The sequence below is a fragment of the Trichoderma asperellum genome, chromosome 1 (genome assembly GCF_020647865.1).
Source record: "Trichoderma asperellum chromosome 1, complete sequence".
Taxonomy (NCBI): Eukaryota; Fungi; Ascomycota; class Sordariomycetes; order Hypocreales; family Hypocreaceae; genus Trichoderma; species Trichoderma asperellum.
Genome location: NC_089415.1, coordinates 3,262,594 through 3,287,314, shown reverse-complemented (window position 1 = coordinate 3,287,314; position 24,721 = coordinate 3,262,594). Strand labels below are relative to the sequence as shown.

At 50.1% G+C, this 24,721-nt stretch overlaps 10 protein-coding genes and 1 non-coding gene across 12 annotated transcripts; 4 read left to right on the top strand and 7 right to left on the bottom strand.

Moving 5' to 3' along the window:
- Positions 1–3,675: 3,675 nt before the first annotated feature.
- TrAFT101_001027 (uncharacterized protein) lies at positions 3,676–4,684 on the bottom strand (the record flags this gene model as incomplete). The annotated part of the gene is made up of 5 exons (XM_024907507.2): positions 3,676–3,793; positions 3,858–4,077; positions 4,167–4,459; positions 4,544–4,561; positions 4,635–4,684. The coding sequence occupies 5 exons, from the start codon at positions 4,682–4,684 to the stop codon at positions 3,676–3,678; spliced, it is 699 nt and encodes a 232-aa protein (XP_024765268.2).
- A 202-nt stretch (positions 4,685–4,886) lies between these two features.
- TrAFT101_001026 (uncharacterized protein) lies at positions 4,887–5,140 on the bottom strand (the record flags this gene model as incomplete). Its single annotated transcript, XM_066126224.1, has 2 exons — positions 4,887–4,970; positions 5,066–5,140. The coding sequence occupies 2 exons, from the start codon at positions 5,138–5,140 to the stop codon at positions 4,887–4,889; spliced, it is 159 nt and encodes a 52-aa protein (XP_065982323.1).
- A 432-nt stretch (positions 5,141–5,572) lies between these two features.
- On the top strand, positions 5,573–6,578 carry TrAFT101_001025 (uncharacterized protein). The gene is made up of 4 exons (XM_024909425.2): positions 5,573–5,773; positions 5,845–5,947; positions 6,103–6,236; positions 6,354–6,578. The coding sequence occupies exons 1-4, from the start codon at positions 5,771–5,773 to the stop codon at positions 6,537–6,539; spliced, it is 426 nt and encodes a 141-aa protein (XP_024765267.1). The 5' UTR covers positions 5,573–5,770; the 3' UTR covers positions 6,540–6,578.
- Positions 6,579–6,656: 78 nt separating this feature from the next.
- Positions 6,657–7,685, bottom strand: NBP35 (cytosolic Fe-S cluster assembly factor nbp35; the record flags this gene model as incomplete). Its single annotated transcript, XM_024899106.2, has 1 exon — positions 6,657–7,685. The coding sequence occupies one exon, from the start codon at positions 7,683–7,685 to the stop codon at positions 6,657–6,659; it is 1,029 nt and encodes a 342-aa protein (XP_024765266.1).
- An 896-nt stretch (positions 7,686–8,581) lies between these two features.
- Positions 8,582–8,653, bottom strand: TrAFT101_001023. Its single transcript has one exon. It is a non-coding gene; the product is annotated as a tRNA-Gln (tRNA).
- A 191-nt stretch (positions 8,654–8,844) lies between these two features.
- On the top strand, positions 8,845–10,024 carry LIA1 (deoxyhypusine hydroxylase). The gene is made up of 2 exons (XM_024905965.2): positions 8,845–9,387; positions 9,442–10,024. Exons 1-2 carry the CDS (start codon positions 8,858–8,860, stop codon positions 9,950–9,952), a joined length of 1,041 nt encoding a protein of 346 aa, XP_024765265.2. The 5' UTR covers positions 8,845–8,857; the 3' UTR covers positions 9,953–10,024.
- A 1-nt stretch (position 10,025) lies between these two features.
- On the bottom strand, positions 10,026–10,474 carry TrAFT101_001022 (uncharacterized protein; the record flags this gene model as incomplete). Its single annotated transcript, XM_024909424.2, has 2 exons — positions 10,026–10,279; positions 10,360–10,474. 2 exons carry the CDS (start codon positions 10,472–10,474, stop codon positions 10,026–10,028), a joined length of 369 nt encoding a protein of 122 aa, XP_024765264.1.
- A 270-nt stretch (positions 10,475–10,744) lies between these two features.
- On the top strand, positions 10,745–18,047 carry TrAFT101_001021 (uncharacterized protein). The gene is made up of 3 exons (XM_024899155.2): positions 10,745–11,188; positions 11,258–11,441; positions 11,504–18,047. The coding sequence occupies exons 1-3, from the start codon at positions 11,038–11,040 to the stop codon at positions 16,734–16,736; spliced, it is 5,568 nt and encodes a 1,855-aa protein (XP_024765263.2). The 5' UTR covers positions 10,745–11,037; the 3' UTR covers positions 16,737–18,047.
- On the bottom strand, positions 17,202–17,541 carry TrAFT101_001020 (uncharacterized protein; the record flags this gene model as incomplete). Its single annotated transcript, XM_066126223.1, has 1 exon — positions 17,202–17,541. The coding sequence occupies one exon, from the start codon at positions 17,539–17,541 to the stop codon at positions 17,377–17,379; it is 165 nt and encodes a 54-aa protein (XP_065982322.1). The 3' UTR covers positions 17,202–17,376.
- A 2,631-nt stretch (positions 18,048–20,678) lies between the features above and the next one.
- TrAFT101_001018 (uncharacterized protein) lies at positions 20,679–24,696 on the top strand. 2 transcript variants are annotated; one of them, XM_066126221.1, is made up of 3 exons: positions 20,679–21,689; positions 22,169–23,857; positions 23,918–24,696. In XM_066126221.1, the coding sequence occupies exons 1-3, from the start codon at positions 21,680–21,682 to the stop codon at positions 23,953–23,955; spliced, it is 1,737 nt and encodes a 578-aa protein (XP_065982320.1). In that variant the 5' UTR covers positions 20,679–21,679; the 3' UTR covers positions 23,956–24,696. The 2 variants fall into 2 exon arrangements, with proteins under 2 accessions (XP_065982320.1, XP_024765262.2); XM_024899248.2 differs by lacking the exon at positions 20,679–21,689 and having other exon boundaries at positions 21,707–23,857; positions 23,918–24,122.
- TrAFT101_001019 (uncharacterized protein) lies at positions 20,829–21,298 on the bottom strand. The gene has a single exon (XM_066126222.1). It carries the CDS (start codon positions 21,110–21,112, stop codon positions 20,891–20,893), a length of 222 nt encoding a protein of 73 aa, XP_065982321.1. The 5' UTR covers positions 21,113–21,298; the 3' UTR covers positions 20,829–20,890.
- Positions 24,697–24,721: the final 25 nt, after the last annotated feature.

Here is a 24,721-nt window from a genome sequence, read left to right as displayed (position 1 = left end):
ATCAAACTGTCCTCCGGCTCCCTCTATCCGTGTGGGATCATTATCATCCTGGGCGCTGGCCATTCACCGTACCTGCGAAAGCCACCCGATGCGATCCGGCACCGTCTCGTCTTGTCTCGTCTTGTCTCATCTCACACCCGAGTTCCAGCAGATGGGCCATAGTGGTTATCATTACGAGACTTGAGCATCTTTGGGGGTCTCACGTCTGAATTCTATTCTCAATGCCGGGCTCTACTACTGCCGCCGACCTGGAAAACACAGCTGCAGTAGGTACGTATGAATCCATCCCCCAACGACCGTCAATGGCATCATCATGCAGCCTCGCGCAGGCTCTTGCAGACGGCTGCAGCAGCGGTTGGGTCACGCTGAGCCTATCAAATAGAACGGGCTATCGAGCATATTCTTAGCAGCAAGCAGTGGTATTGCTACTGCTGCTACGTAATAGGTAGTAGCACGATTTGTAGTCCTGGACGCAGCTTAAACAAGCTCATGCAGGTGTTGGCACGGCGGCAAGGCGACCTGCAGCTCGTGCTGAGGGGCACCCGATTTCATACATATTCAGCCGCTGCCTGTTGGGCTCGTCTCGACTGGGGCTTTGTCGAGGCGTCAAGCAGCCTGGCGACACCATCATCCCTAGTGCTACTCCGTACTGGTGTTTGAGCAGCCAGGGCTGACTGTCGCCCGCATCGAAGCATTACGGGAAGAACTCAGAGCTCTGTATGGTTGGACAGAACGTCGCCGTTGGGACCGACAAGCACGCACTTGTATCGCAATCCAATCCTATCCAATCCGGAGAGCGGCCCGTCATGATTGATGCCGCCTATCACCACATCAGTTGTAGCGGCTGTGCTACATACTACTTGCCGGAAGTCGTAACAGCCGCTACACATGATTGGGTCTCTTTGATGCGGATTGACGCGCGCGCGCGCGCTCACTGCGAGCGAGTCAGGTCTCTTCGTTGGCGGGTTTCGTTTTCTGCAACACCACACACACTGGCTACGCCCTGCTTCGTGTCGGGTCCAGTCTTTTGGCCGTCGAATCGAGAGAGAACTCGTAGCGCGCTGCGGCGGCCTTTTCGGACCGGTGCCGATTCCCTGGACCTTCTTTTCTACTAGTTTAACTAGCGAACGATCTTTGTCGCAGGTGGATCGCGACTTTTCCCTGAGAGCATGCAAGTACAATGCCCGATATTTTTCTGATACAACCGGGCCCCTGGGCCCAATGGAGGCATGGACGTCATCAGCAATTTGCACAGACCCTGTATCTGGGGTAGCAATTTTTCCTCTCTCTTTCTTATTTTTCCCGTTGATGTCGGTCAAGTATCTTAGGCGAGAGAGCTCTACCTATCCTTTTCCTTCCTTCTTCTTTTTCTCTGCTTCTCTATTCAAATTCGTTGCCATGGATATCTTCAACGACGCATGAGGATCGACACGAATGATTTACATGATACAACCATATACACAGATTACTCTCTCCAGAGGGTCTCTTATACGGAATCTACCGCCCGTGCTCCGCCATATTTTTTTTTTTTTTTTGTTATATTGGCATGGATCCCGTTCTCGGCGAATCACTCTTATGGCCAAGGGGGCAGAAATGATGCCTCGCCATACTTTGCACAGTCCCTCCATCGTTTGCGCCTCATCTCAGCTCGCCCGTCCGGCGTCAATAATACCGGGCACGAGTCCTCATTCTAGAATCAAGGGAAGCCCAAGTGAAATGAAGCTCAAGCCTAAAAGCTCCATCTCGTGCCACTCTATCGGCCTTCTAGAATGATGCTCTCCACATTCAACGCCAGCCTCCACTCCACCCACACCCACAATAATAAACGAAGAAAAAATAAGAGAGCGCACACGCCCGTGCTGTCGTCCCCACCACCAAACTCTCCTCATTTCCCGGTCTAATTCCCCCCTTTTGGTCTTGGCAAAATGTGATGTCCATACTAACCCATGGCGGCTTGCTGCCAATCTTCGCGACTCAAGACGTCACTATCAGCTTGTATTACGGAAGCACGAGTAATGTTACGCTGATGAGTGAAAGAAGCTGAGATTGTCATCGTACAGTGAATAGCGCGTTCCTGATTTTGATACACCTGAATCTCTGTCCTTCTGGACCAGTCTTGTTAATTGCACTGCCTAACCCGACAACGATCAACCCGCAAAATTATCGGGTTCTACTCAAAGATGAAAAGTGTCAGCGTATTACAGCAGTGTTCAGTTGTTTGACTCAATACAATCTGATGATGACGTCGCATCATGTGTTATGCATTGTTGGTGATGCTGCCGTCGTGTCTAAACTGACATACACGGCCCGCCACCGGTCCTTCAAACCCACCGACGAAGTAGAGCATGGCCAATGGCAAAAAGAAGACCAAGCAACGAAATAGAACCGGCAACAACACTAAATTCAGCTGTAGACTTTATTAACCAAAGATTGCAAAAAAGGGTAGCACCAGCAAACTACGGGATTTGATGCCAATATCCATGTACTGGTGGCATGTAATTACATGCATGCTCACCCGCGTTGCTTCATTCATCCCGTCCTCCCCCCCAAAGGAGCTTGTCAGATTCCAATCTAGGCAGTCGCCATTGCTACTGGAAGCTGACGAGATGCCACTCTGGGCTTCATAAATGGCTTACACTAGTCGTTTCCTAGCAGGTTCGTCGCGTTTGCGGCTACCGTTAAAAATCGAGCCAAGTGGGGTGTGATCAGCTATGCTGGGCTCTTGAGCTGAAGCTTCTCTCACGGGGGATTAGAAAAGTATAAAAAGCTGGCTTGCAGGGTTTGGAGGCATTATTTGTGGCTAGTAAGTTGTTTCTGGAAGGTTTCTTCCGGCAGTTGGTCTCGTTTAAGTCTCTCTTGACAGCTACATACGGTAATACGATGGAAAACATAAGATGGGGCAAATACGAAAAGCGTGCAAGGTCAATGTAGAGGAGAGGCGGATGGATGGATCCTCAGTTGTGAATATGTACTACATTGTTCGTGTTATTAACCTTGCCCTGAAACTGAAACTAGCAGCTACTTATCATCTACACCGAGACGTGCGATTTCCAAGCACTACTACTAGTAGTATTAGCCGCATCGTTACAGTCCGCCGCATTGTCTTTTGGGGCTGATGCTGATCGTGGAGAAGATAGCACGAGCTTAAAACAGCGCCAGACCAAACGAACGCGTGGTGCGAGCGAGGTGCGAGCGAGCTATCCAAACTCCACTATACATCACGAGGGGGGCAGCAAGACTAGGCCGTAGCCTAAGAATCGCCTCTACCTGCTATAAGCAATGTCTTGCATCGTTTTGCGCACAGAGTCTTTTGCTGGGGGGAGGTGATCCGATCTACAAGGGGTTCTGACAACTCCACGCTTTTACCTAAGAAAAAGTAGCTCACGGTAGGAACAAAATCCTTGCTTTGGGCTGGGTGAGACATCGATACAAGATCGGGATAGAATGCTTGTCGCGATATGGTCCGGGCTTGAGGGACGAGAAACTCGCCTCCGCAAAAGCAATAGGGGGCCAGATATATACGCTTCAGGGAACTAGTCCAAGAGTAATAACAAGGGGAGAAGAAAAGAAAGAATTCAGAATGACAACGCAGATAAGTGTGATTTGTCTTTTGTTAGAAAATGTCATTAATATGTTTATATGATGTTATCATGGTTAGAATGACTTGTTTCCTCTTTACAGCTTCTTCTCTGTTTTGTCAGCGGGCTCGTCAAGCTCATCCTCTTTTGTAACTCGCTTGCCCTGAACTGCCTCTTCTGCCTCGGCCACGAGACTCTCGAGATAAGCGCGGTCCCTACGTGGTATCGTTAGCTGTGTATTCCCGTAGGAGAGAAGTCTGGTTGATTGTTATGAAATACCTTCCAACCAATGTCACCGTATTTCGTTTCCTGCCCCATCGTGGGTAGCTTCCTACTTTAACGCCATGAGGCTCAACTCTGGCCGCCAGCTCGGTGAGGTATTCCGCGACGGAGCTCTCCGGCAGAGGCGTAGATATCATTATGCGATGGATTCCTTTACCTTCAGGATCGACTAGTCTGGGGAGGACGTGGGGTTTCAGCCCATCCAGCAGTTTCTGGACTGTAAAAATGAAAAGAACTCTGGTCAGCCCCGAGTAACAAGTACTATACCCTAAGAATAGCGTAAGGGTCCCATCAGCCATCACTCACATAGCAGCGGCACTCCAGGAAGGATATGCACATTCCGGTTGACAACAGCAACGGGAACCCACAGGTCTTCATGCGGGAAGATGACCTGCTCGCCAAGGTCGCGCGACTCGTCTGTTGGGAGCTCGACCATGCGCAGCCTCGCCCTGAGAGCCGGGGAGTCGACGTTCCAGTCAAAGTTCGGCTGCTTCGGGTTTGGCTTGGAAAGTTTCTTCATCTTCTCAAAGGTCTCCTGGTGGAGCTTTAGGGGCAGCCCGAAGGCCTTGGCGATGGATGGGTAGGTGATGTCGTCGTGCCTGAAGTTGTTTGGTGGCTACCGTGAGACACAAGGACCAGTAACAATGGGAAGATGATGCATGAGGGGGGAGTGGTTTTCTTACGTTGGGCCGATACCTCCGCTAGATAGAGACAGTTAATGATCGTCTATTTAAAAACATGTCAAGACTTTTTAGTTAAGCTTGAAGCTCTCACCTGGTAATGATAAAGTCGTAGCGGTTGCTCATTCGGCTCACGGCCTCCATGATTTCACTCTCGTCGTCTTCAATGACCTCGATACGTTTCAGGTTCTGCCGCAGCACGAAAAAAAGAAAAAAGAAGTGTCAGGATATTTCAGGATATTTCAGGCATCGTCTATCAACTACGATAGTTGAGTTTTAGGGTGAACACTCACGATTCCGAGAGAGAAACACCATTTTGCCAGATACGCCGAGTTGGTCTATGAGTTCAAAAAGTCAACTCGTGAGTCCCATTGTCTCGTCTAGTTTTTGACAGCAACTTTTCAGAATCCAGTATACGAACATCAACAGTCTGTTAAAAGAGAAACTCGTTAGCCTTCTTCTCACAAAATGTACAAGTCACGCTACATCACAGGACAATGCTGGAGACATTTCTTTGAGTCATACCTTTCCACCTAGCACTTCATCGCCAATAATCAGGCATGCTGCCGTCTTGATCATACGGTCACCGGCGGCCGACATTTTCACGCTGAAAACAGTTGGGCGAAGGAGAGACTGGGTGGTGAAAGAGGAAGATGAGGCGACAGGTAAGCGATGTCTTGCGGCGTGAGATAGCCGCGCAAACATGGGTGAAGAGATGGTGGAGACGGGGGAGATTTATGCAGCAAGAGAGTCAGCACAGACGGCAAATTTCTCGCTGGTTGTTGTTCGGAATCGTCTCAATTAGGCGTAGAGGAAGGATGAAGACAAAAATTGTAACAAAAAAATAATTCAAGATGTGCAAAACTGAGTCCGAGCCTCTGGCGGAGAGTGAATGACCGGCCCGTGACGGCCCTTTCTACGGGCAAGGCTGCAACAGCCCGCTGCGATTTGTGTTTATGTGGGGAAGCGTTCCGTCTTACAGGTTGCTGTATTTCCGCTGCATGGGCTAACTAACAGCTTCGCAGCTTAGCGGGGCAGCTCTTGGGCAGCTCAAGCTAGGGCGGGATCAAATGACGAGTTGACGCTGGGTGTCGAGAGCCGGCAAGCAAATCCACCGCTACAGTTCTCTCGCAACCTCTAGATCGAGCGTCTACGCTGCGGCTGCCTCCTTGCCAGTCCTTCTCTCAGCCTTTCAGCCTCGTACTCGCTGCAACTGCGGCTTCGCACAACATGGTACGATCCCTTCGCATCGCAGTCTCTCCCCCCGCCAATACCCCTCCGCCGCTAACTCGAGCTTCCAAAAGGCATCCGAATCCAGACTCTACCAGATCTCTGGCGAGACCAAGGCCCATCTGCTCAAGTTCCGCTTGACGACGTCTCGGGCCAGCAAGCCTCAGGCGGTTATATGTAAGTGCCGGACGGGGGCGGTATCAGTGCAGTGGCAGCGGCACGTTTCAGGGCTGGTTGTGGATTTATGCTGTCGTTGACACGTTGATACGTTGATACGTGCATACATCTAGTATGTGCCCGTGCTCGGATGCTAACGGATCATCATTGGACAGATCTGATTGATAAAAACACCCACGAGATCCGCCAAGACGACGATAAGACCGTATATACCTCCCTCGACGAGATAGCCGACGACCTCCCCGACAGCACCCCTCGATTCATCTTCCTCAGCTACCCCTTGACGATGGTGAGTCGATATCCCCTCCTCCCCATATATACACATTCATACATTCATACCTGCATACACACATACACATTCGTGTAAGATTGCCGTGTCTAACATGTAGGATAATTCGTCGCACAGCCCGACGGACGGCTATCCGTGCCTTATACCATGATCTACTACCTTCCCATCAACTGTAATGCGGCAACAAGGATGCTCTACGCTGGCGCAAAAGAACTGATACGCAACACGGCCGAAGTAAACAAGGTTATCGATATAGAGTCGGCAGAGGATCTCGAAGACATTCCGAAGCAGTTGAGCGGATAGAAATAATAAGAATAAAGAAATAACATCTTCGCTATGCCAAAGTTGACTAATTGCCCGCCCATTTATTCATCCAATTGTTTCTTTGTTTCCCAGTATGATGCAAATGCTTGTATATCTCTACTCGTCCGGCAGTACGGTCTTCTCGTCCAGCCCTAGCTCCCGTCCTACATTCCTCACTACCTGCTTAAACGCAACGCAAGCCGGGCTATCGGGGAACGAGTCAAAGAAGCTCTCTCCATAGTCACACGCCATCCGTATTCTCGGGTCCAGAGGTACCGATCCCAAAAAGGGTATATTCATCTCCTCCGCGAGCGCCCTGCCGCCACCCGTGCTGGCCTTGAAGATCTGGCTCTCGCCCTTGCAGTTGGGGCACACAAAGGCGCTCATGTTCTCCGCCAGACCCAAGATCTTGATGCCGGCCTTGCGGCAAAAATCAATCTCCTTGCGCACGTCGAGGAGCGCAACCTCCTGCGGCGTTGTTACAACCACCGCGCCGTCGATGCCACTCTCTTTCAGGAATGAATTCACGCTCAGATGCTCATCGCTCGTTCCAGGCGGCGTGTCAACCAGCAGGAAATCCAAGTCGCCCCATTCCACATCCTTCAAAAACTGCTTTATCAACCCATTCTTCTTCGGTCCTCTCCAAATGATGGCAGCGTCCTTATCCGGAAGCATAAACTGTATCGACATCACCGCCAGGTTCTCCGTCACCCATACAGGCGACATGCCCGTTGCGCTAACGTGAATCGTCTCGTTCTCCACGCCCAGCATCTTGGCCGTGCTCGGCCCCGTAATGTCTGCGTCCATGACGCCCACCGTGCTCTCTGGGTTCGTCGAAAAGGCGTGCGCAAGGAGATTAGTAAATGTACTCTTTCCCACGCCGCCCTTGCCGCTCAGCACCAGGATCTTATGCTTGACGTGCTGTAGCCTCTCCGTGATGATGGGAATGTCTGGATCTGGGCCCTTGGGGGCGGATGCGCAGATGGCCTGGTTGGGACAGCCATCGCACTGCGACGCTGTGCCGGCGCGCTCAGATTCTGGGCCTGGGCAGTGCTCTGGCTCGGGGGCAACGAGTTGCGGTTTCTGTTTGAGAGGATTGGCGAGGACGTCGGCGACAGCCTCTGGCTCCTCTAATGACGGGGCCATCTTTGCGGCGCTGTCTGAGCGGAAGACTCGATAGGGTGGTGGCAGTGGCTTCTCGAGGATCAAAGGATCAGTTTCTCTTCCTGCTTTTTGTTTTTTTTAGCAGCGGATATTTTCGTGCTGCCTATTGAGGCTATTATGCGCTCTTGTATTTAGATGCAGAATGCAAATGTTGGTTCTCAAGCTCGGAATTAGAAGTTGTTTGCAAAAGACTGAAAGCTTAATAATGCGACTTGCATCAGTGGTAGGCTAGACTTGGTAATCCAAGCTGCCGAGATCGGGACATCATTTTAGGGCAGTAGATTGCATAGAGCATGATTGCGGCAAACGCGCATGCGAACCTATGGGCTTTGCGCAGTAAAGAGATGTCATGGCAACATCATTATTCATAGTATGTATGCCTACATATAAATAAAAAAGCAAGCATAATAAGCAAGGCATACAATTTTGGTTCTGGAAAAAAACTGTAGGGTAAGTGAGCACCTGGGCTAGCAATTGATTCAGCAGTTGGGCAATTGCGTGCTATGATAGTGCATTGAAAGGATCTCGCACTTGTATATGTGCCTGGATCAAGCTCAGGGTCAAATTATTTTATATGAAGCAAGTTTTTCTGGTTGAAAATAAATTTGTTTTGCCAAAGCCGACAAAAGGCAGTTGTAATGGCAGGAGCGATGGTAGGGAGTGATGGAGTGACTGCCCTCTGGAAGCTTGGTCAAGAAGATTAAGCCTTTTCAGTACCTATTTCTGGCATGCACATGTGCAGGCAGGTGCGGTGCGCATTTCAGGGTCCTTTTATCTCCAAAATCCATCTAAACACCATCAACACCATCAACACCATGCGCGGCCATACAATCAAGATTTTCTCCCAGTAAAAAAAAATCAAAAATGGGCAAAAAGAAAGGTCTCAGAGGGAGTCGAACCCTCGCTGGCGGAATCAGAATCCGCAGTCATAACCGTTAGACCATGAAACCATTAGTTAGACCGTTAGACCATGTCTATTCTGGCTGAATTGGTGGGTTGTGTCTTAATTATTGCATATGAAGGCTACTAATGCGCCTCAGGAAAATTTTTCTGCATGGCTCGCGAATCGCATTTCGGGATCTGATAACAAAACACCGATAAGAGACTCCGAGATGTCACCCCACCACCCCACCTAAATTTTTGATAGAGGCTGCATGCAACTCGGTTTACGAGCGTACAAACTTGTCATTGTTTTCGAGATACCCTCATGTTATAGATTGGAATTCATCATGTCTAACGCTACTATTGCCAGCCTGAGGCAGAGCCTCTGCTCTGAGGATACTCCTCTGCCCGTCCGATTCCGCGCTCTGTTCTCCCTGAAGCATGTCGCCAAAACCGACCCCGACTCTACCCTCCCAGCCATCGAAGCCATCGCCGCTGCCTTCGCATCCCCGTCGGCTTTATTGAAGCACGAGCTTGCATACTGCCTTGGCCAGACCGGCAACGATGCCGCCATTGGCCCCCTCCGCGACGTCCTGTCGGATCTGAAGGAAGATCCCATGTGCAGACACGAGGCCGCTGAGGCTCTGGGAGCTTTGGGCAATGCTTCTAGCCTGGACATTCTTCGGGAATTCAGAGATCGTGCCGACGAGGAAGTCGTCGTCAAAGAGACGTGCGAGATTGCAATTGATCGCATTGAATGGGAAAACTCCGAGGCAAGAAAGCAGGAAAAGCTACGCCAGAGGTAACTTTGTTGAATTTTCTTTTGTTATTCAATTTCACTAACAGCGTGTCTTAGTGACTTTGCTTCAATTGACCCGGCACCGCCCATGCCTGAATCTGAAAAGTCAGTTGAAGAGCTCGGCAGGGTGCTCATGGATCTTAAGCAGCCACTCTTCATGCGATATCGCGCCATGTTTGCCCTCCGCGACCTGGCTTCCCCCCCCGACTGCCCTACTGCCGTTCCCGCCGTCCAAGCTCTCGCCAAGGGATTCGCCGATTCCTCCGCACTGTTCCGCCACGAGATTGCCTTCGTCTTTGGCCAGCTTTCGCACCCCGCATCTATCCCTGCCCTGACAGAGGCTCTAAGCAACCTGGAAGAGGCCAGCATGGTGCGCCATGAAGCTGCTGAGGCTCTGGGTAGTCTTGGTGATGAAGAGGGCGTCGAAGACATCTTAAAGAGATTCCTTCAAGATAAGGAGCAGGTTGTCCGAGAGAGCGTCATCGTAGCATTAGATATGGCCGAGTATGAGAGAGGTGGTGAGACGGAATATGCTTTGATTCCTGAGGTGGCCGGCGCCTCAGCATAAAAGAAAGTAAGAAATTTTTTTGTCCATATTACAAGTTGTAGATCTTTCCAAATGCAAAAAAAAAATAGAGCCTTTAATTGTTCTCATGCCAGCTGTATCCACATTCGCAATTGTAAATGACGGTCGAACCTTCGTCGGCACTTCGCAGCTGTACCGTTGTGTACTTGACTTCTTCTCGGCCGCAATTTGGGCATCGTTCACGTACGGAGCTTTCGGTGTTGAGAGTATGGCGCTCAACAGCCTGTACGCTGGACTGAAGCTTTTGGCGCAAAAATGAAGGGAAATCAGACGGCTTTGACTCGGTTACAATGACCTTTGCGCCGGTATCTAAAACAATCACCCGTTAAAAAAAAAATTCTGTCCCTCCAAGCGCCTTCTGCTCGAATTCCCAGGTAGTTGGGCCAAACCTTTATTTTCGGCGCTACAGCACTCGCAGCTAAGCACATTCTGCTCGGTTCCCTTTGTCGCCGGCAGCAGGTTTCCGCAGTCGGTGCAGAACACCATCGATCCAATGGCAGCCATTTTTGCTCAAAAATTTTCCCGCCTTGTTTGCCAGCGCAGCAACTATGACGAATTCTACGTGTGTAATGGAGGGATCGCGTGGGACCAGCTGTACAAAAATTGGCATGCAAGACAACTGGCAAAAGATCTTGCAGGGTTACCAGGGGCGCTGATAATCCGGAAAAACTGATAAGGCAAGGTACCGCTTCCGGAAGGGCCTCTCACTGGCCCAGCGCTGGGGCGCACGGGCCATCGGGTTCTTTTCGACATTGGAGATTGGTCCAGCGAGGCTGTCGATTCCCCAGGCTGCGATGCGCGTGATTCGAGATTCACGAAACAATACCCAATACGCAGGATTTGGGCACGCATTGCAGACACGCTGCTTTCTGCGAATGCGCAGCTAATTCGACCAGGCCTTGCATCCGACGCCACCACGCTCTTTTTCCGCCGCCGGTTTTCCCTCTCTACCGCCCTTATAAGTCGCCGTTTCCTCCATGACACGCTGGGGAGCTCCTGCTGCGTCTGTAGCTCCTGCGTCGACGATGCGTCTTTGAAGTGTCGACGAGCCTCAAGAATCTGGCAATATGCAGCCACACAATATGGAGAACCCTGAAAACGGGCTCAGTGCCCACCATAGTGGCCCGGCCGATTCTCAAACCGCAATTTCGCGACCGTTCACGCTGCAAGAATCTCTGCCTTACTCTCCCCAGACTTTGACCGTGCCCTTCGTTTCTGGTTGGTTACCACCCTGCCTCTGCTTGATATCTTCCTCTGCAACTTCACCCGTTACTGATGCTGGCCTAGAAATTATCCCAGATCCCAACATCGGGTTTGGCTCTCCAGCCCCATCCGTTTCCGACCTCTTTCCTCAACACGACTTCGGCCGACTGAACAGCGAGGCTCTTGGGCAGCCTCACTTGCCGAGGAACACGAAGCAGGCAGTTGACCTGGTACTGCACGAGATAAAACCTTCGCAGAGGACACACTAGTAAGACGAGTTTTCTTGGTCCTTCATTTCGTCTCTGAGTGTCATTGCTGACCGTTGTATAGCAACTTCAAGTCTATCATTACAGGGCAAGCGACTTCTCGACCTGGTAGCCTCTCACATGGGCTATCCCCCATTGCGCGAGCGGTATACGAGAAAGTCGGTGGTTATTTTAAGGCAACCAAGCCAAACCTTGCGAGTCCTCAAGCTGTTAGCGTCAACGGCGACAAAGGCCGGGTGGTTCCAAAGAGCGAGGTACCGTCTGGCGTCATTGATACCCCACCAGCAGCCACAGATAATCGCAAGGCACAAAGACAAAACCAGTCGAGGATAGAGGTGCTGATATCCTCAAGAAGGGACTTCGATCCATCAGCGTATGTTGACCCTACCGGAACTTCCTATCCTATTCGGGCTTCTCCTGAACCACCAAATCGGCAACCTCTCTCGACGCTATCTGTGACGCCGGAAGACTCGCTCAATGCCAGCTCAGCAACTTTGGATGCGAATTCTATAAAGCCTGCCTCAATTCGGGTGGAGCTTCCATCTTTCAATATTAAGAAAGACGAATATCTGGAGGTTGCGGTTCTACCATCTGCCCCCGAGGATCTTTCCGTCAGCAAGACAGCGCAACAGCTAGCAGCTGGTAATCAAGGTCTTGTTAGTAGCGCTAGTCTTGACCAGCAACAACGAGCTGACACTGCCCTCGAAGCACTTGAGTTGCTCATGCGCAGCGTTTTCTCAGCGGTGGGGCGTGCTCTTGGAATGGACTCAGGATATGACCACGTCGTGACGCTGACCTCTGACAACACCGTCACCATGAATAGTGCAACGCATCAGAAAATCCAAAGTGCCATCCAGAAAGCTATTGCCCTTAAGTGTTTCAATAGAGTTCCTGTGGAGGGCCTCCTTCAAATTATGAAGCTGAGCGATGCCAGCCTGAAGCTTGCTGATGACTTGGATATTCGTGTTGACGACAGTTGGGATGAAGCTTCTATGGAATCGTGGGTTCAGCAGCTGCCAGAGGTTGAGCTGGGGATGAGGGCTGCACGTACTTGCCTGCGAATCCTATCCGGAGGCCGAGAGGACAAGCAGCTGTACTCAGAGAACGTCATCAATAGATGCGTCACCATTTTCAAAAATGTTACCGAAGATATAATAATTCCTCTTGTGGAGCTGCGGAACTCGGGGCCTTCTGCCAACTTGTTCAAGATGACTTTGAAGCATAGAAAAGCCGTGTCGTCTACGTTTCTCAGCTGCCAAAAGTTGTTTGCCTCACTAGCGGAGCTGGTTACCAAGGTGGAACTCTCAGAAACCGTTTTCAACACCCTAGAATTCACAGCCTCTAAGCTCATCTTCGTTGAAAACGCCTATTTTGAAAAGGATTCAGCAGTCGGGGTGCAGCGGTTTGATGGTATGCGCAGCGTTGCTATGGACATGCTCTGCCAAATCTTTATGATCAAGCCCGAACAGCGACAAGGTATTATCGACGATATTCTTACGTCTTTGGAGAAGCTTCCTGTCGGAAAGCAGAGTTCACGACACTTCAAACTTTCCGAGGGCGGAAATATCCAACCCGTGTCCGCGCTGCTCATGCGATTGGTTCAGGCCAGCTCTGGGATGGTTGAAGAGAATGAAAGTGGCCGCGCGGCAGTGCTTCAGGCCATCAATGGTAAAGAGGACAAAATGGACGAAGGCGAGGAAGACGAAGGAGAACTGGGGGGCGAGAGGCACAAAAAGAACCCAATGATGCCGTCCATCAACAGCGATGACCAAGGGGCGCAACAGCATGCTGTTGCAATCCAGGAGCTCGAGGCAGCTGCCGCCCCTCTCAGTGAAGGAGCCAGTCGAAACGCTTCCTATATTGTCAACTTCATTGTGAAACGCGCCATCGGATCAACCAAGTCGGGTGACACGCCGTACCGCAATCTTTTGGACCTCTTTGTTGAAGACTTTACGACATGCCTTGATTCTCCAGATTGGCCATCGGCCGAACTGTTACTGCGCCTTCTCATGCTTATGATGGTACAACTATTCGAGGCACCAAAAACTCCTGCCCCTGCGAAGAACATGGCTCTTGAGTTGCTAGGTACCATGAGCGCAGCGATATCTCGTCTCCGGTCACACGTCAAGCGGACTGCCAACACGTTCGAAACCACAGACACCGATGGTCTCTCGCGGTATCTAGCGGCGCTGGCATGCCACGTCCTTGAGCAAAAGAGCTCCTTTGAGAGCATTGTTGCCTGGGACGGACCATATCGAGCTACACTGGAGTTCCTTCAGGCTCGTCTATCAGACGACCCATACCTATTTAGTGCTGTTTCATTTCTCATCACCGACTGGGCCACTCGACTGTACATGGGTTACGATGTGATTCAGGAAAACGAAGATGAGAGAGACTGGGAGCTTGGACGCCTTGCTTACAGATTGCGAATGATGATTCAAGATCGTCGCTGGTTGTCTAACGAGTACACTTTCAAGGCCGTGAGCTCGGTTCAAGCGAAGCTCTCCTACTCTATCATTTTGCTACGCTCTCCTTTCTTCGAGTCGTTTAGCAAGATTTTGAACATTCTACTTGGCTCCATGGCTGGTGACCAAGCAACAGTTCGCAGCAAAAGTCTGAAGAGTATTACTCAAGTCCTCGAAACAGACCCATCTATTTTGGACGGTGACTCCATGGTAATTCAACTCATATTGGATTGTTCTAGCGATTCCTCTACGCAAGTGAGAGATTCCGCCCTCGGTCTTATAGGAAGCTGCATTACACTGAGACCAGCCTTGGAATCGCCATTGACGCCCAAGATCATTGACCGCTTCCAAGACGCTGGTGTTGGCGTCAGAAAGCGAGCCATGAAACTTGCGCGTGATATTTATCTTCGCAATCACGACAACGCCATTCGCAGCGCCATAGCCAACGGCCTACTCCGACGTGTACAAGATCCCGATGATACTGTCCGCGATCTTGCCCGTCAGATGATTGAGGAAGTGTGGTTTGCCCCCTTCTACGGCGACGATAACAGCGCTGCGTTCCAGACCTCTCTCACTGAGCATGTAGCCCTGATTATCCAGACAGTAAAGACAGGTAGTGTCACAGAAATTCTCGACAAGGTGTTCCAGGCTATCCTTCGACCAAAAGATAAATCGTTGGATGGCCCATTTTCAGTTTGTTCTCACCTGGTGAACAGTATGTTTACACTGGTTGACAGTGGAGAGTCGGAAGAAGGACGTCCAGCAGGCCGTGATGCTCTGCAGGTGCTCACAATCTTTGCCAAGGCGGATCCTAAATTATTCAACCTTGAACAGATCCGGCTTCTTAAACCCCATCTCGCAACTTTCAGTGGTGTCGATGAGTTGGCAGCATTCCGAGCAGTTACCGTTATTTACAAACGCGTACTTCCCCAGCTACCCACTGTCAACTCAGAGTTCCTAACCGACATTCGTCTTCAACTCTTGAAGGGCGTCGGAAAGATTTCTTCCCGCGGCGCTCTGGATGATCTCATTGCGTGTACCAAAGTAACTTGTGATTTACTAAATAATTTTGCACCTTTGGCCAACTTGGTCGCGTCAGGTTTACTGGGCATTCAAAAGCTAGGAGCAGGAGCCGCGGTGCTGGATAGCAAGAGGATTAATCATCTCTGTGCTTACGCCATCATTGTTGGCAGTGTTGGCAAGCATTGCGACCTGGACCAACAGATGCAAGTATTCAAGGCCCGGTTCCCCAAATGGCAGGGAGATTCGGTCCCTCGACTGATTGTGGATGTACTGATTCCATTTGCCTCGCCTTCGCAGCCATTGGAGGCACGCAAGGCATCCCTTGAGGCGATTGGTCTGGTTTGCCAATCCTGGCCGAGAAATTACGTCTTGGCTAAGGTCTACACAGCTTTCCAACAGGTTTTCCAGGAAGAGTCTCCTGTTCTCGAGACCATGATACTGAAGTCCTTCAAGGAATTTCTTCTTACAGAAGAGAGACGGTCTGAAGCTGCTGCCGAGTCCGGCGCGAAAGAGAAGAAGCGAGAGCTGACGGTCATGGGAGGAACTAACTTTGACGATGTTGCCAGCGCTACCACGCAAAGGTTTCTCAAAGATATTACGCGAATTGCTCTAGCAAGCCAAGACGAACTTGCATTTTTAGCAATGGAAGTACTGGGCAGTATTAACCGCCAAGGTCTGACGCATCCCAAGGAAACAGGAATCACATTGATGACGCTGGAGACATCTTCGAACCGGAAAATTGCAGAGCTGGCATTTATGGAACATCGGTCTCTACACGAAAAGCACGAAACAGTGCTTGAAAGGGAATACGTCAAGGCCATACAGTCAGCATACAACTACCAGCGAGATATTGTCAAAGACTCTCACGGAGCGATTCCTGACGTCTTCCAGCCCAAGCTGCATCTTATGATGGAAGTCTTGAAGATCAGTAAGATGAAGAACAGGCAGCGCTTTTTAGAGAAGCTGTGTAGCCAAGTCAACTTTGACATTGCGCAGCTGGACGCGAAGCCAGAGATGCCACCGCACCTGGATTTCGCCCGGTTCATCATCGAAAACCTCGCCTTCTTCGAATACCAAACGGTTGGAGAACTCCAAACAGTCGTGAATACAATGGAGAAGATTGTAAGCACGACCGGTGCAGCAGTAGCCCATTTGATTGAGTCCGAAGTATTCGACGTGCGCCTCGACTTGGATCAGACAGAGCAAGACCAGGTTACCGACCAGCTGATGAGCGAGACCGTTGAAGCCCATGCAAGCGCAGAGGGAGCGCCTCTGGTCGGTGTCAAGGTGGACCCAAATCGACTTCGCCAGCTAACGACTGGGGCTATCATCCTGTCTTGCCTCTGGGAAGCTCGCACGCATCTTCGACGTCTCTATGGTATGGGGACTAATCGACACGATAGCAAAGCGAAGGCGCTCGCGAAAGACCTGAACAAAATGCCACTGAAGGTCCAAGGAGTTCATGGAGAGCGATTCTGGGATGAGGTGACATCACACTTTAGCAGCCTGGAGTCGATTAACAAGATGGCTCAGAAATGTAAGGTCTTTGTGGAGCTCATGAACGTCGACAAGGAGCTCAAGGTGCAAGACGACGATGAGGAGATGGCATTGGATGGACCAAGCACCCCACCAAGCGACGGCGAAGAGGGAGAAGAAGAAGCACCCGAAAGGGGCCGCAAGAGAAAAGGCTCAGGCACTCCCGGAGGCCGAAAGAAGCGTGCACGTTCGGGATCTCAGCCACGCAAACGAGGCCGGACAAATAAATCAGGGGCTTCACGCGATGATGACGAAGATATGGAATGGATTTAGAGCATTTACAGCGAATTTGACGCCAGGCCAACGGCGACTGATATCTGTCATTTCCCACCCTCATTTCATTGCTTGATTTTTTTTTTCTTCTTCTCTTGTCTTTATTAATTTTACCAAGTACCCTAGTGGCATCTCTCTAGGCGTACCTTTTTTTATCACTTTCACCCTTTTTGTTAAAAAAAAAAAAAGAAAAGGAAAAAGAAAAGAAAAATATAATCAGACCGATGGAACGGCATAAGTGGCGTTTGACGCTGGAAGGTGGTTAATATACGACGCGGACCCTTTAGTTGGGCATTGCGCAATCGAATATAATCGGGACGGAAGAAATTCAAGCATGGGATATACATTTACTCATTACTGGACGATGGGTGGCGTTTTTTAGGAGGACAAAGGTTGATTTCAGGGCGTTTCAAATGATACCTACCTGACCCAAGTAGTTGACTACATATTACGTGAGTTTGTACGATAATTCTTATCTCACGCTTCGAAGAGATATCATGCCTAGAAGAGACAAGGCTAGAAGTCTATGGCAATAAATTGAGTCTATCGAATCATGACGAGGACATCGAGTTGCCATGTGTTGCCATGTGATGGGTGGAAATTGGCTGGTGTATCAGGTTTATGACTGTGCTACTGCGCGTTATTCATGCTGGGTTTTGGCACTGTTGGGAGCTGGCGAGGTGATTCGCAGAACTGGGCGAAGGATTTTCTTCGTCACAGCCCAAGATGACATGGCAAGCTGCTTCTTCTTAGTACCGGTCCGGTTAGGTGTATGAGCAGAGGCCATGATATGGTTGACCGCCATCTTGCTGGCTTTACATCCAATGCTATGCTTAGCGGCAGAACTAGCTTGTTGCAAACTTGGCTCTCCGTCGTATATATTCGAGACAATGATGCCGTGATCCCTCGCAAACCTCGGTAACGGATTGTTGCTTTACTTGGCATCATGCTGGGATAAATCAGCTTACCCATTGTTTCTTTTGAACAAAACAGGTTTTAAATCTGGGGGATGTTCACAACGAAGTTTTGCGAGGGAATACGGTAGTAGTATATAGGCATAGTTGGGCCACATTGAATGGGAGTCATTGGGTATATCCAAGCTATATGAGCCATTAGCTGCATGGCTGGGAGGGAGAGAAAAAGAAGTTGTGGCGGAAGACGATTGGGCGGACAAGGCGCTAGAAGGCGAGCGTAATCGATTACGACCGCTGTGGTCTATCACCGACAGATATTCTATAGGTTCCTAGCTCTGGAAAAATAAAAGTAAGAAAATAAGATATAAGCTTGGTAACAAGATAGCGTGGATTCGGGCTGCGGATCAGCCATAGTGCCTGATCTGGCGATTGCCTAGACTGGTATGTGACTGCGCCTGGGATCAAAATAGGCCAATGCGTGTCTATTATTACAAAATGCGTATGATGATGCGTATGGCGACGGTGCTGTTAATACCTGACTGACATTTTTCTTACTATTGATGCACGTTGATGGGTTTGCTGTGGAATTATGGTGGGCTATGCGAACTATTGAATGATGTTGAGGGCGGAGTTTGCCCACGTAAGTCTGCGTCTACGTCGACAGTCTACGCCAGCCGCTGGAGGCTTTGATCTCACCCAGCCACAGCGACCTCGATATGGGGCGTGATACGAGCAAGACGGACGGACGACGGACCATATGGTGCCCGCGCGGGTACGCGTTGTGTGCGGTGAGAAGAAAAGAGGGCTTTCTCCTCGTATTAGAGTAGGGTAGCTGTGTAGAGTAGGTGGCAGCAGCTCGAATGGATGGCTGCATGTCAGCTAGAGCGATTAACATGGCGGCCTGTTTGATGCGGGCATGCGTACATACTTGTACATGCTGCATGCAGGGCCTTCCTTGTATAGTAAGTATTATGTAGTATCGCAGGTTGTATGTACAAGTATGTATGCAGAATCTGACGTCAAGGATGTGTGGAAACTGGAAAAGAAGAAAAGTGCGGAGAGGATTGGGACGCAGGAGTGCATGATGCAAAACTCACCGCAAGTAGAAAAGTTCAAGGGAGAAGAGAATGCTGCTGTGCTACCTAGAGTACTGCAGACTGCACTATGCAGTAAGAATCATACTATTTACTGAGTCTATGTAGCAGTGGAATCTTTTGAATATTAGAGGTGGAAAGTTGGAAGAAAGCATATGCAGAAACAAGGAAACAGGGGTAGTGGTGGCGAAAATCTTGCTTTCCTTGGAGAATGCGCAGCTTGTCGTGGGCATGACGAAAAGGATACGATGATAGTTACTCCGTTGGGCGTAGAGAGGCTAGTTGATTGGCCGTAAACGAGTGTTTCGTTTCTGGCTCTGCGCATTTTTTTTTTTTTTTTTTTTTTTTTTGCCGCCCGACATGCTGTGGGTTAGGTGTATGCGTACTGTATTAGGTAGGTAGGTACAGTATGCGTATACCTAGGTACCAAACAGCCTATTGAAATGCGCCTATGAGTTGGCGCTGCAAGGCACAAGCGAAGTTTTAGTATCGCCGTTTCGACTCGTGCAAACAGGAGCTATAGGAAAGCCAAAAAGTATTTAGAAACAGCCCGTCTGTGCTAGAGTTTAGGGAAAAAAATTCTGTCAGGGGCTTGGGATGGAGACTTTGGGTCTAAGGAGCGGGACAGGGGGCAGCAAAGACAAAGGCGGACTGGCATAGATTGGGGAAAAGATCGGGTCCAGGGGATGCTAGAACAAATGCTCAGGTGTGCATGGGCAAGTATGGGGTAGCTGGTACACGAGAGGTACTTTGCGGTGATTGCATACATGTATGCCTTTGTGGCCTGCTGGGAAGGGCTGGTTGAATCAGGCGAGCAAAGATTGGGGGAATGTGCTTGAAAGGCTATTACAAGGGAGCTTTGACTCGTGTCTGGTCTGGTCTGGTCTGAGAAAGGTAGGAAAATAGTAGTATTGGTAAATAAACAAAAGGCAGAGAAGGCGGCGGCAAGGGAGCAAGCAGCCTGACGAGGGAAGCATCGGAGCCTTGATATCGGAGCCTTGATGCTGGGGACTGGCCGTGTAATTTGTCTTGCATGGGCTGAAGCGTTTCAATATAGATACTATTAAGATCGTTCACCTACCAGCATTCCACCAGTATGCGCTAATACGTATAAAGGCAGAATGGACAACCTGTATTCCCATATCGTTGTTTGTAGCACCTCGGACCAGGCCAGCACAGACATATTTTTAAGTTGGAGTAGGGTTATACACGGCTACTACGCGGCTACTACCACACTGTTTTGTATAGGTATCATTTTAAGACCCGAGACAAACTGACAGAGACAAAGACGTGGACGTGGAAACCACCGACAGGGCAGATGGAGGCCTCCTTTGAAACCATTTGCCTGTGCGAGCACAGTACAGTGCCTGTAGACGATCAATGTCCCACCGGATCAGCAGACAGTGCCTACCTATGCAAGTGCCGTCGCTGTGCACAAAGAGTGCCGCGTACTCGTGATGCGTATTGGCTTTTGCGAAGCTATGGTAGTATCTGAGTAGGTATCTGTGCTGGCAGCGATGGCGCCTGTGCCACACACACATCCATGCATCTGTGCACATTAGGTTGGCAATGTGATGAGGTCAGTAGAAACACAGCCGGCACGTTCAGCAGGGAGGCGTGTCACTGAAGCTGAGCTGCCGTCAGCCAGTAACACAGCGCTGAGCGCGGCCGCATTAACAACCGACCACTGTAGCGCCACAGCACGTTGCCAGGAAGCACAGAGTACAGTGTCCCCAACGCCCGGCAGCACCGTACAGCGCACGAAAGTACCTGCTACTTCGGAAGAACATGCCTACACCCCCCTGGCGCGAGCCCCCAACAACTGCCGCCAGGCGCCTTTAGATATGTATAACCTTGAATTTTAGTTAGGGGGACAGCGCACGCCGTCATGAATTTCGTTTGATTGTCGTCAAGCCCAAAACCTATTCTGACCTCTCTCTTCTTTTCTCTACACTTCACTTCTCACCCTTCATTACCTCATTTTCACGGCTCTGCGCTGCGTTCTCTCGTCATTCACTGTACGCGGCTTGCGGAGAGAACGACTCTATTTTTTCTACTTTTTAGTCCACACTCTTTTCTGCTCCCCATCTGCCAGTCTGTCCGCTGGCACAGCCTCTTTCGCTACTTTCCGATCCAACGTCGGAGTTCAAGCCACACCAGTGTGTCTTGCTGCCTTAGTGATATCGGGAATCGTCGAGGAATCGGCCGCTTCAGTCTGCCTCACAGTTCGTTCGAAGAGCCCGGGAGCCAAGAACTCGGATCCAGCCCATCCTGCGCGCTGCTGCTGTGTAGCCCACACAGGCTGGAAACAAGCTCTTCGAGAAGCCTTGGCCTGCAGCAGGGACGCATATCGCGGGACCATCTCCATTGCACTGCCAAGAGGGACTTGAACTCTGAGATCTCGACCCGATCTCCAATTGAATCAATCCGATCCTTTTCCTGTCCGCTGAATAGCGACGACTCTTCTTCGCACTCTCTGGACACGTCCGAGTCCTTTCACCGTCATTATTGCGGGTACCAGCCACCGTCGAGTACAAGTACGCGTGTTTTGGTAGTGGCGCCAGGGGTTCCTGGAGATTATTCACCATTCCAATACTACTAGCAATCCTAGCTCCAGCAAGCCACAGCCCCCGGCAAGGAGTGGAATCAGCACAATTAATCTCGAATCACGGTCCCCATCCAGAGACACAGGAGCTGAGAGGCACTGCCCTTTCGAGGCCGCCCGTTGCGCTGCTTGATAAAAGCGATCGCCGTCGCCCAGACTTGGACTCGCACACGGCGCATATCCAACCTCCGAGTCACCGAAACGACGCGCGCGCCAACCACACGCAAAGGACACCCAACCCAATCCTTTGACTTGGCTCTTTTCTTTGCCGGAACACTAATCACTCAGTGGTGGAGTTTTGCCTGAGTGGACCGGGCTGTGTAGCAGACCATGTCATCATGTGAGTTTAATGCCTTTACCCGTTTCCTCCTGTTATTTACTATTGCTGCCTCACTCTCATTCTCTCTCTCGCCTTTCCTTGCCCCGTCGACAAATATCCGGACGCGCCGAGCATTTCTTCCCCCCCGATTGATTACCGCACCGTCGCAGACCCTTCAATGGACCTGTCGAGGGAGTGGCTTGTTGGGATTCATTCATTGCCGCCGTCGCATCTTCACTATCACCATTAGCCCTTTGTATTTTTTTTTCTTGCGTTCTGCGGTTTTGTTTGCTTTTTGCATAGCGCGTGTCTTTTAATTTCATTATCCCCCCTTCCCTCATTTCCTTGTACCTTATTTCTTGTACATACATTTCATGCTTCTGGTCCCGCGCCGTTGAAGCTGCACGCTTCTGCTCACCCACCAAACTCACGAATGTCGTCGTACGCGACGGGGGACGATGACAGCAAGGGGAGCCATAGACTAACCCACCTGCTCTCAGTCAATCACTTCAACATCAAGCGCAAGGCGCATCACTTCAGCCGCCAGAGCGACGAGAATTGGAATCCCTTCCGACATGTTTGGAAGAGATCGCACGCCAACACATGGGATGGCGCTCGTGCGGAGGCCCAGATCGAGGGGGACAACAACGGAGCGATTCTAACCCAATCAGTCACATCGCCATTCCCGACAACAGGCATAAGAGAGGAAGAAGCCTCTGTTCCCGGAACTGGCACAGGCACGGAAGAACCTGTTCGCAAGGCCAGCAATGAGACGCAGGAGCATGAAACGCCACTTATCCACCGAACCCAGTCCGGGACTGACGCCGATGGCATGCGGAATCGCGGCAAGGGAGACCAGGATGAAAAACTTGACGAGCCAGCTCTCAGCGAGCCTGACAACAGCAAGACGAAGAAGCCTAAGCAGAATGGCCTCATCCGCCACGTCCACCCCAAGGAGCCTTTTACCGTTGCCAATCAGATCCAGCGAACGCTGCTCAACTCATGGATCAATGTGCTGCTTGTTGCTGCTCCGATCGGCATCGCTATCAACTACGTCCACTCTGTCACACGTATCGCTGTTTTCGTCGTCAACTTCATCGCCATCATCCCGCTTGCTGCCATGTTGAGTTTTGCTACCGAAGAGATTGCGCTCCGTACTGGTGAAACCCTTGGTGGCCTGCTCAACGCTACCTTTGGTAATGCCGTCGAACTCATCGTGGCCATCATTGCTTTGATCGATGGCAAGGTCAACATTGTCCAGACTTCGCTTATTGGCTCCATTCTCTCCAACTTGCTCCTGGTCATGGGATTCTGCTTCTTCTTCGGTGGCCTGCGTCGCCCGGAGCAGCACTTCAACACCGTCGTAGCTCAGACCGCTGCATCTATGCTGGCCTTGGCTGCTGCCTCCGTCATTGTTCCCACCGTCTTCGATGCCGCCGCTAACACGCCTACCGAGAGCGTTGCTAAGCTCTCTCGCGGTACCGCTGTCATTCTGCTTGTTGTCTATGGCGCCTACCTGTTTTTCCAGCTCAAGACTCACTCACAGGTCTTCAACGAGCAGAGCCAAAAGGTTCCCGCCAAGCCATGGAGCAGCGGATCTTCAAACCCCAATCTCAAGCAGGGCCTGGTGGTTCCCGCCACTCTGGTGGGCGGCCACATTGTTGACAAGGACAACTTCAATTCTCTCATCACCAACTCACCAGACGAGGAAGAGGAGGAGGAAGAGGAAGATCCTCAGCTGCACTTCTACGTAGCTATTGCTACTTTGGCTGCCTCTACCGTCATCATTGCTCTCTGTGCTGAATTCATGGTTGGATCGATCGATGCCATTACCCAGAACGGTGCTCTGTCTGATGAATTTGTTGGTCTTATTCTGCTCCCCATTGTCGGTAACGCCGCCGAGCACGCTACTGCCGTCACTGTCGCCGTAAAGGACAAGATGGATCTCGCTATTGGTGTTGCTGTTGGATCTAGTATGCAAGTCGCCCTATTCCTCATCCCCATGTTGGTTGTTATCGGCTGGGGCATGGGCAACGACGAGATGAACCTGAGCTTCGATACCTTTCAGGTTGCTGTCATGTTTGTTGCTGTATTACTGGTCAACTATCTCATTGGCGATGGAAAGAGTCATTGGTTAGAAGGCTGGTTGTTGATGTGCCTCTACGCTATCATCGCTGTTTGCGCATTCTGTGAGTCTCAGAGTACTAACGATTATGGAATGAATAAAGTTGCTAACGCGCTATTCTTAGGGTATCCCAACCAAGACACCATAACCTCATCGTCATAAGAAGATAGAAATGGCCCTCACCCTTTTTTGCTTTCTCTCTTTCTTCCCCCCTTTTCTTTGATACCACACGCATTTTTATTCGATTTTTTTTCCTCACCAGTAATCTGCCTCCGGTTCTTTATGTGCGTTTTGGACTTATGAAAATATTTATTTTATTTACGCAAACCAAAGAAAAAACCCCCCCCCCCCCCCCACATCATATTCGAAAAAAAGGCGTTCTTTTTCCCTAATCTACGACGGCAAAAAATATCCATCCGTATTAGCGGCCGTGCCAAAACAAACGACCTTGATCTTATTCCTTTCGCCTATCTTCGATGTACTATTAGCATTAACGTACAGACGAATTTTCACATCAGCACAGCAGCCTTTGCTGTATTGTGTATCTTTTTTTTTTTTTTGGAACCTCTTTTTTTTTATCATGATTTGATTTGAGCTTGGGAGGGGAAGAAGTAGATGTGTCCCCGGTAGTTTTGAAACCTCCATCTTATGAATTGGTACAGGAATTTGCTTTTTTTTTTTTATATATAAATATAAATAAAAGAGAAAAAACTGCTTGGGTAGAACAGAGGATCGTGTAGGTTGTTGATACCAATTAGAATGAATGAAGATTTGACTTGGAAAGCTTTTTACTTTGGACGTATCATGAAGTTCTATTTATTATTTAGCGAAGTCTTTTTTAAAAAAAAAGTATCTTTTAGATTTCAATTGCAATATACTTTCATCATTTTAATCATTATTCGGCGTGAAAATCAACGTTGATCAGACC

Excerpts from the sequence above, each read along its gene's own strand:
- LIA1 (XM_024905965.2), top strand. The coding sequence starts at position 8,858 with ATGCAACTCGGTTTACGAGCGTACAAACTTGTCATTGTTTTCGAGATA. Across the intron at positions 9,388-9,441 it reads CAGGAAAAGCTACGCCAGAG|TGACTTTGCTTCAATTGACC; the intron begins GTAACTTTGTTG and ends AGCGTGTCTTAG.
- TrAFT101_001025 (XM_024909425.2), top strand. Across the intron at positions 5,948-6,102 it reads CAAGCCTCAGGCGGTTATAT|ATCTGATTGATAAAAACACC; the intron begins GTAAGTGCCGGA and ends ATCATTGGACAG. Across the intron at positions 6,237-6,353 it reads TCAGCTACCCCTTGACGATG|CCCGACGGACGGCTATCCGT; the intron begins GTGAGTCGATAT and ends TTCGTCGCACAG.
- TrAFT101_001018 (XM_024899248.2), top strand. The coding sequence starts at position 22,102 with ATGTCGTCGTACGCGACGGGGGACGATGACAGCAAGGGGAGCCATAGA. Across the intron at positions 23,858-23,917 it reads CATCGCTGTTTGCGCATTCT|GGTATCCCAACCAAGACACC; the intron begins GTGAGTCTCAGA and ends CGCTATTCTTAG.
- TrAFT101_001019 (XM_066126222.1), bottom strand. The coding sequence starts at position 21,112 with ATGGAGATGGTCCCGCGATATGCGTCCCTGCTGCAGGCCAAGGCTTCT.
- TrAFT101_001021 (XM_024899155.2), top strand. The coding sequence starts at position 11,038 with ATGCAGCCACACAATATGGAGAACCCTGAAAACGGGCTCAGTGCCCAC. Across the intron at positions 11,189-11,257 it reads GACCGTGCCCTTCGTTTCTG|AAATTATCCCAGATCCCAAC; the intron begins GTTGGTTACCAC and ends ATGCTGGCCTAG. Across the intron at positions 11,442-11,503 it reads CCTTCGCAGAGGACACACTA|CAACTTCAAGTCTATCATTA; the intron begins GTAAGACGAGTT and ends ACCGTTGTATAG.